General features: G+C 31.9%; 5 protein-coding genes across 5 annotated transcripts; 4 read left to right on the plus strand and 1 right to left on the minus strand.

The window, feature by feature from the left end:
• Positions 1-413: 413 nt before the first annotated feature.
• On the plus strand, positions 414-1,247 carry Chro.50165 (hypothetical protein). Its single annotated transcript, XM_660910.1, has 1 exon — positions 414-1,247. One exon carries the CDS (start codon positions 414-416, stop codon positions 1,245-1,247), a length of 834 nt encoding a protein of 277 aa, XP_666002.1.
• Positions 1,248-1,829: 582 nt separating this feature from the next.
• Positions 1,830-5,057, plus strand: Chro.50166 (Pdd1p). Its single annotated transcript, XM_660911.1, has 1 exon — positions 1,830-5,057. The coding sequence occupies one exon, from the start codon at positions 1,830-1,832 to the stop codon at positions 5,055-5,057; it is 3,228 nt and encodes a 1,075-aa protein (XP_666003.1).
• A 507-nt stretch (positions 5,058-5,564) lies between these two features.
• On the plus strand, positions 5,565-6,353 carry Chro.50167 (hypothetical protein). Its single annotated transcript, XM_660912.1, has 1 exon — positions 5,565-6,353. The coding sequence occupies one exon, from the start codon at positions 5,565-5,567 to the stop codon at positions 6,351-6,353; it is 789 nt and encodes a 262-aa protein (XP_666004.1).
• A 142-nt stretch (positions 6,354-6,495) lies between these two features.
• Positions 6,496-7,242, minus strand: Chro.50168 (hypothetical protein). The annotated part of the gene is made up of 1 exon (XM_660913.1): positions 6,496-7,242. One exon carries the CDS (start codon positions 7,240-7,242, stop codon positions 6,496-6,498), a length of 747 nt encoding a protein of 248 aa, XP_666005.1.
• Positions 7,243-8,150: 908 nt separating this feature from the next.
• Chro.50169 (DNA methyltransferase PMT1 - like protein) lies at positions 8,151-8,768 on the plus strand. The annotated part of the gene is made up of 1 exon (XM_660914.1): positions 8,151-8,768. The coding sequence occupies one exon, from the start codon at positions 8,151-8,153 to the stop codon at positions 8,766-8,768; it is 618 nt and encodes a 205-aa protein (XP_666006.1).
• Positions 8,769-8,913: the final 145 nt, after the last annotated feature.

The following is an 8,913-nucleotide window of genomic DNA, read 5'->3' on the forward strand; positions in this document are numbered from 1 at the left end:
AATCTAGGTTTTATTTGAACAAATCTGGGAAATCGGATCAGGAAGTTGTTTTTGCTAATGTTAAAGATGTTTATAGTCCATCTAATGATGAAGATGCAAGTGAAAAAAATTGTTTGTCTCATATTAATGAAGTTCTAAAGGGCTTATCTGAGAATAAGGGATTTTATTCACGTACTTTTGATAGTGAGCAAAACGCAAGAGATGGTTTAATTAATTTATACTTAATAACAAATGGCATTAAAAAAAGTACAAGTAGTGGCAGATGCCAGTTTTGTGGGTCTTCTAAATGTGATAGAAAGGCTAAAAACTGTAAAGCTAATAGATGTTTTAAATGTTTACTTAAAGGACACCAAATTAAAGATTGTGATACTAAATATGGTTACTTTAATCAACAGCTACTGTTACCAACTAGAATGGAAAGGGAGAATATATTTACCGAAAGAAACCTAATTGAAAATTTGTTCAGCTTTTCAAAAAGAAAGAAATTCGATATACAAATCAACAATTCTAAGCTTTGTATTTGCTTGAATTGCAATCAAACTGGCCACGTAAATTGTGGTAGACAAGCTCCAATGTTTTCTAAAGGATCCAAAATTAAAGATATGATTTCATCAACAGAAAGCAAATTCCTCATTTTTCCAGAAGATTCTAACTCTATATCTCAAATCAACAGAAACCAATACTTAAAAACTAACATTATTATCCCTAGCAATAAGCTTTTTAATATATCTTATCTTTTAGAGTTTACAAAAAGCTCTCTAAATCAAACAAATATTAAAGATAAAGTAGTCGAAATCGAACAAGAAAGTAGACCAATCTTCACTTCTCGAAATAATAACTTTAGCCAAATAAATAATAGACCATACCCACAGAATCAAATCCAATTTCATCATCCTAATCAATTCAATATCCACAACCATAATGTTTTACAACAGCAAATCCCTAATCAAGCCTATTCTTATCATAATCATAATTTACAATATCAGCACTTTCAGAACAACCTACAGCTCCATGCTCACTTATTCCAACAAGATCCTATATACAGAAACCCAAACCAATTACTACAAGGTCAACAATACAACTATGATCGACTAGTTAGTAATCAAATCAACGCCGGTTTCGCGTCAAATCAAAATAATACAGTCTACTCCAGGTCTGCAGTGCAAACAAATAGAACTACAACCACCTCTAATGCCAAGAGAAAAGTATTCAACTGCGGCTCTAACTTCAGAGGAAGGAGGAAATAGAATGCATATATGTACTAATGTGTCAAGCTACATATTCTTTGTTCATATAGACGAATATGCTAATTAATATTCACGATTATTTATGAGCATTTCTTTATTTGTATTTATATATATTAATTTCTATATTAACTTTTCCCTAATTTTTGCAATTTTGCTCCTTTCCCTCTTTTTTTTCTCAGTTATTCATAATCTAATCAAATGTCAGTATAGTTTTAGTGGGGAGGTACTATAAGGTATGGGGAAATTTTGGCGCCAGAACATGCGCAAATTAAACACAATTGGGTACATATCAAAGGTGGAAGAAGTTAAAAATTAGGAATAGTTGAAGTTTCTCTTGACACTTTAGAATAAGAATTTCATGTGTGTACATATTTATATATGTGTTGGAAATAAGTTTTAAGAGTCAAGCTGTAGAGGTAAATAATTAATTTGTGGTAGAAGAATTTGGATAATTTGGCTTGGGACTTGGCAGGCACAAATAAGTTTGTGGGTGAATATAGAAAAAGAAAGAAAGAAATCTCAAATTTATGGTAATAGGCTTAGCCTACGAATTAATCATTTAAGGAATAATTGGAAGTTATAATGACAACAGTTAGTGGAGATTTAAGCGAAGGTACTGGAAGTGGAGGTACGCAGAAAGGACGGAAAGGAAAATCAAGGCGTCATAGCAACCAAGTACGCCAGACAGGTATCTCAGAGTCTAAGGGAGGCAGTATGAATGATATTCCTGTAGAAAAGAATGGAGTCATTTCTGTTTGTGATATAGAGCTTTTGTCAGAGGAGGATAAAGCACTTCCAGACTCAAAGTTAGCAAGCTATAATATAGAGGAGGAGTACATTGGATTTGGTGTGGGCCTATCTGCAGGTTTCGATAGATATTCTCAATCAAATGGATTCAACTCAGGTGGAGGAAATATGGGGATTCGACTTTGTTATTCCAGTCTTTGGCGAAAACTTCCTCAGCAGATTCCTGTTAGAGAGTTAGCCATGTCTAGATATCACATTGCGGTGCTATTGAACAATGGCCACGTTTATGTATCACTTAATGATATGAATGAAAGTCTTCACGGCAATTTGGAGAACTATCAAAAGATCCAAGGGATATTAGTTGGTAGTCAACAAGAGCGTCCCGAATCTGGAAATGAACAGAGAAATAGCATAAATAGCAGCAACACACTGCTTCTTGAGAGTAGTATTGTCCAAGGCAGTTGGCTTAGCATCAAGGAGTTAGATGATAAGAATATTCGAGGGTTGAGAATCACCTCATTGGCGGTGGAGGCTGCAAATTTTGACTACAAGTTCGGTATTAAAAGCTTCGTTTTAGCGTGCCTAGCAAATGATGGCAAAGTTTGGATCGTGGAACATAGCTCATCCATCCAAGGGGGATTTAATAATGTCCGCTGTATAGATCTAACTCAGCTAAACCCAAAGAATCATGATGGAAGCCAATCTGAGAGGCAGATAGACAATGAGTTTTACAGGACTGTTGATGTAACACTTTCCGAGATTATGCCAATGTACAAAAAAGACTTTGAAAAGGGTGTCAGAGCTGAAGAATATAATGAGTATCAGGATATTGCCTTTGATGACTTTCCATCTTTCCCATATAAATATGGAATGGCCATTACCTCCCTTTTGGCTGATGGGCAAAGCAATAGTATCATTCTAAAAAAAAGTAGTGAAATTGGTAAAAATAATAAAATGATTGTATTGGATCTTCCAGTTATATGTAGAAAGGTGTTTTGTGGATCTAATTCTGATTTTGGGTTGATATTATTGCAAAATGGAATGCTTTGGAATTGGGATCGAAGACAAGCTCAGACAGAAGAGCCAGAGCAGAGCTGTGATCTTAAGCCCAAGATTTCCATTAGAGAACTAGACAGACGAGATGAAGAGTGTTTTCCAAGCAAGATTAGCCTAAAAGTCTTGAAGGGATCACTGCTTGGGAGAAAGGTTATTGATTTTTCTAGTCTAAATGGAGAATTTATTGCTTTGACTCAAGATGGATTTATCCATGAATGGAACGATCCGGATAGAATGAGCATATTTAAAAGGCCATTAATTCAAAATCCAGTTATTTTGGCTCCAAAAACTCACCACATGATGGTTAAGAAGGCTCTTTCGAATAGCAGATACTGGTCTCTTGATTCAATCACTTCTAAATGCCCCCAAAGCTACACCAGTCAGGAACCTCCCGTGGAAAATGAAACAGAAAAGGGAGATACAAATTCTAATACTCTTAAAGAAATGACTGATAGAGAAATCGAAGAGATGTATAATCAGAATAACCGAATTATTGGTGCGTGGCTATTAGAAGGTATAACTTTAATTCTTTACAAAAACGGAGTTTTAAAAGCTCTTCACAATTATTTAGGTAGGGATGGATATGATACAAAGGTTGGTTTCACATCTGAAGAGGACGAGCTCTGTTGGAATAAACATAACTCCTCTATTAACAGCTGCATTCTCTTGTCATCAAGATTGGGAAGATGTATCCCAGCTAATCCAATAGCATTGGTTGGGCTGCTCTCTAATTTTGGACAATTCAAATCCTTACCAGATAGACAAAAACAACTAATAATACAGAGGTCTCTAGTTAAACTTTCACTAAGGGAAAAACCAGTGTATCGTATCTTAGCTTGTTATAACTCCATAGTCTTTGGAGTCTTAAGGCCAAACGCCAAATGGCGTCCAGGAAGAGGTAACAGCTCTAAATCCCAAGCAACAAAACGTATCTGTAAGTCTGATCCTTTTCCCCAAGAACAGTACAAATCTCTTAATGACGAAGAGATGAATCTCTCTGCCACCGTTAACCTCAACAATATTAAAGAAATCATCAAAACTCAGGAAAACAAGGGAGAACTAAACCCCCCTGAAAATTCAGCCTATAGCAATGTTATAGATATTGTAAAGCCAGCTACTATTCAAGAATTGCCTGCCTTACATATCCCTTCAAATGATAATACTCAAACTGTAACTACTAATGAAGTCAGTACCAATGATCAGAACCAGGTTCCGAACAAAAGAAGAGGGTCCTCTAGCAATCGAAATTCCTCTTCCAGAAAAAGTTCTAGCTCTTCCAAAGCTATAGCTGCTTCTATTCAAGTCCCAGAAAATACTACTCCACTTGGCTCATCCCCAACAACAGATAGTGCTGTTATTTCTATCTCCAATACTACTACTAACGCTACAAACAATATATCAACAATTAATGAATCCCCCGCTCTTTCAAAAAATGCGTTTGATTCAAATACAGAACCCAAGAAAACAAGTTCTAATTCTTGCAAACGGAGCAAGGATGCTATTCCAGAACACAAAAACGACCCAGAATCTAACTGCTTGTTATCCTCTATTCCGCCAAATTCCAACAAAAGATCATCTTTATCTAGCCAAAAGGGTTCAAATAATACCACTTCTAAACCTCAGGTAAACTCTAGAACAAGGAAAAGAGAAAGGAGATCTTCAACAAAAACTGAAGATAAAGAGAACGCAAATAATTTGAATAATTTGGATGATAAAAATCCAATTTATGCTGAAAATAATGAAGATTATTCTTGGGAATCGAAGAAGCTAAGTCTTGTTGAATACGAGGTTGAACAAATACTCAGCATTCGTGAAAAACCTCTAACTAAACAAAAGGAATACTTAATCAAATGGAAAGTTCCTGGACAACCAGTACAACCTACCTGGGAGCCTGAAGAAAATCTTAACGGTTGTGAAGAACTTTTACAAGAGTTTCTCAAAAGTATTAAGACTTCTAGATCAGGAAGAATACTACTTCCTTGTACTGCTATTAACAAGATCGTTTAATCTTGGAAATTAAAATTGGCCAAAATCTCCAAATTCGTTTTCTTTTAAACCTTCAATTATCTTTTTATATTTATAGCTTTTACTTCTTTTTAGATCAGTTAATTAATCACTCTCTTTTTCCGTTAATTGCATGTTTGACCGCCAAATTTATCTTTTTGTTTCGGTACCTCCACATTACAGGGACGTGAAAATTTAAAAAAATAATATTCTACACAATTCATAAATCTACTCGAGAAAAGTTTGATAAGAAATATTAATTTCTCTAAAAACTGTAATCGAATTATCTTTAGAATTTGATTTTAGTTATTTGTCCATTTTAAAAACTTATTGGTAACTTATTAGCTTTCCTGGTTTAACTATTTTGTCAAATACTATTGAAAAATCAATTTCCTAAGCTAAAAGGTAATACTATGCTAATAAAATATTGGCCATAATCATCGGTACAATTTATTTAAAACGCTCTTAAAGAAAGAAAACAACATCTCTGTTAACTTTATTAATTAAAATATGGACGATCTAAATCTTGAATTAGAAGCACTACAAGCTATTTACTCTGATAAAGAGCTTAGTATCGAAACTAAAGAAAATTGTCAAATAATTAATATTCAGCTTATCAAAGAAGCCAATTATGAAATTAATCCCATTAGTGAGAAAAATGAAAGTATTAAATTTATCAAAATTAAAGTCGCTTTTCTTATCAATCAAGGGTACCCAGAAAAGTCTCCGCCTGAAATCAACAATATAAATATATGTATTCTTGATGGAAAATATTCAATGAACGAATGTCCCATAGACAATTACCATGATGAAGAAAGTGATGACAATCGAATTTTATTCGATGATTCAACATGCATATATATAAATACGGATGAAGTTATTAATTACTATGATTCACTTAAAGAAAGTTATATTGGACGAGTCTGTCTTTTTGACATAATAGAAAATTTGCAAGTATTTATTGACGATATAACATCAAAATTAATATCTAATCAAGAATTTCAAGTAGAAGATACAAACATTGGCTTGGATTCTATTGGAAAAGATGATGATGATGAAGTTGTTTATTCCAGCTTAACTGAGCGAATTTTGTGTCCAATAGAAGAAAGAGTCAGTGAAGAGCAATTTAATCTTTGGAAAATGGCTTTTAAATCAGAAATGATTGAAAAAAAAATCTGGAAAGATGAAAATCAAGATTCCAGCCAACTCACTGGTAAACAACTTTTTGAAAAGGACGAATCACTTATTAAGAGCGATGAGAATTCATCTACCATAATTGAATCCACTTATTTATTATAATCTTAATATCTTTCAAATAAATTTTAATGTTGAATCAATTCTTCTCATACATTTCATATATATTATAATTATCTTTTATTTTACTGACTTCTTACTTATTTTAATTATTCAAATAGCCATTTATTATAACTTAAAATTAATATTAATCGCTAAACAAGCCATCATCTTCGTTTACAGTAAATGATTTTGGCATTGATGAAGACTTTGTTATGTTGTTTATATCAAAAACCCCCGAATCCTCTTTGATCTTCCTAGATTTATTGATTTCCAAATCTTTCTTCATCTTTTCGATTATTTCATCATTTGATGACTTTGGCTGCTGTTTACTATTATCGTTATATTTTGCCTCTTCTTCATCGTCATTTACGATAAAATCTCGTAAATCATCATAATCATCTTCTTCATCTTCCTTCATCCTCCTTAAGCCTCTACTCGAATTCTCATTTGAATATCTATCTTCATTAACATCATCGTCCATAGTAAATGAAATCTTCTTTTGGTTTCTTGAGTAAATCATATTATTTACTAAATCACCATTGCCTAAGCCTTGGGAAATCTTGTTGTCACCACTATGTCCTGTTAAAGCATAATCTTCACTCAATATAGGCTGTTCTACCGCAGATGATGAAGTTGACTGCTCCATACTATTTACCTCATAGCATTTATCTATCCAATTTGAATATATATCAACAGCTTCATCAAATTTACCAATCCTAGATGTATACTCCACACCGCATACTCTACATGACAAATGTCCTAATCTCTCTTTATGATTCATTCTAACACCTACAGTCTTTACATTATTACAAAATGGGCAATTAAACTCCTTATCAAGCTTTGGTACTTTACTTTTCTTAACCTCCACCTTCTTCGTCTTTCTTTTACCCATAACTCAATTTATATTACCTTCTTTGGCTTACTCTCAAACTTTTTCTCACTAAGTTTGTAAACTCGTTATATTTAGTTTAAAATATTCTTAAATTATATATTATTTATAAAAAATTCCCGCTCAAAATTTTTCTTCATATTTAGTGATTTGTTTATTTTTTGATCAAACAAATTAATAATATAAAAAAAAGAAATACCAAGTAATGGCTGTTAACAATGAGGAAAAACGTTCTAATAAAGAAGATAAAAAGCTTTCTGTAATGGAGTGAGTTTACTTAATTTAATTTCCAGTATATTTGTTTAACTTTTGTTAATGGCAAACTAAATATTCCACTTCTTTACATATTTAATTATAAATATTTGTTAAAAAATATATATGTATTAACTTTCTAATTTGACTCAATTTCTTAAATATAACCATTTTTTCATTATTTTATTAAATATTTTTTGCTTTGATTTGATTTAAAAAAATTTGATGAACTGAATCTAATAATGGGAAAATTAGATTCTTTAGTGGTATAGGAGGATTACATCTTTCAATAAAAAATGCAACTTTTTCATTTAATTCTGTAAGTAAATAAATCAAAAATTTCCAGCTAAATTCCATTTAATCGTATCACCATTTTTCTTTTAACTAATGAAAACTTTTAGAAATCAGACAACCACTTTGATTTAAAGCTAGATATTATTAAAGCTTTTGAAATAAATGAGTATGCAAATATTATATATAAAAAAAATTTCTTAAATACTTTAATATGTAATAAAAATATTGAATCCTTAAATATAAATGATATTCCTTATGCAGATATTTGGCTCCTTAGTCCTCCTTGTCAACCTTTCACTAAAGGAGGTTTAAGAAAAGATTCAGATGACTCAAGATCTAAACCATTTCTAAAATTAATTGACTTAATGTTATCATTAGATCGTCAAAATAAACTCCCAAAGGCTTGGTTTGTTGAAAATGTTGCAAACTTTGAGACTTCAAATACTCATAAAGAAATGATAAAAATGCTGTCAAAGTTAAACTTTTGTACATTTGAGTTTATGCTGTCGCCAACCTTAATTGGAGTTCCAAATACGAGAGTCAGGTATTACTGCGTTTCTGTTAGGAAAGATTCTGCAAATTTGATCAAGCAATTAAAGGAATTAAAAACATCAATCTACCAAAAAAACTGTCAGTCTATTGCAAGTAATGTTCTTTTATCCCATTCAATAGAGAAAAACACCGAAGACTTTAAACCTGAAAAAATCCCTTTGGAATATTCAAATTTATTATGCTCTCTTCCTTATGAATATAACCAAATAACCCAAATGATAGATAATATACCAAACTCAATTAGTGATGTGGCAATGAAATCAAATGATATAGATTATGAAAGCTTTAATTTACTCAAACAATTTGCCAAAAATATTATCAAAAATAACCCCTCCTTCAAATTTGATATAGTAAATATCAATTCAAAAGCTTCAACCACATTTACAAAAAGTTATATAGAAACCAAANGGTCGTGGTGGTCCTCTTTTTGATTTTTCTGAAAATCACGAAAAAATTGAAAAAAGTGTTATTGATTATTACGATACTTATAGCCACATATTTAATACTCGTATTTTAGAACATCAAAGATTCCAAACTGCTCGAGATAATGATAATCTAAGATGTTTCCACCCTAAA

This window comes from Cryptosporidium hominis (assembly GCF_000006425.1).
Source record: "Cryptosporidium hominis TU502 chromosome 5 CHRO015071, whole genome shotgun sequence".
Taxonomy (NCBI): Eukaryota; Apicomplexa; class Conoidasida; order Eucoccidiorida; family Cryptosporidiidae; genus Cryptosporidium; species Cryptosporidium hominis.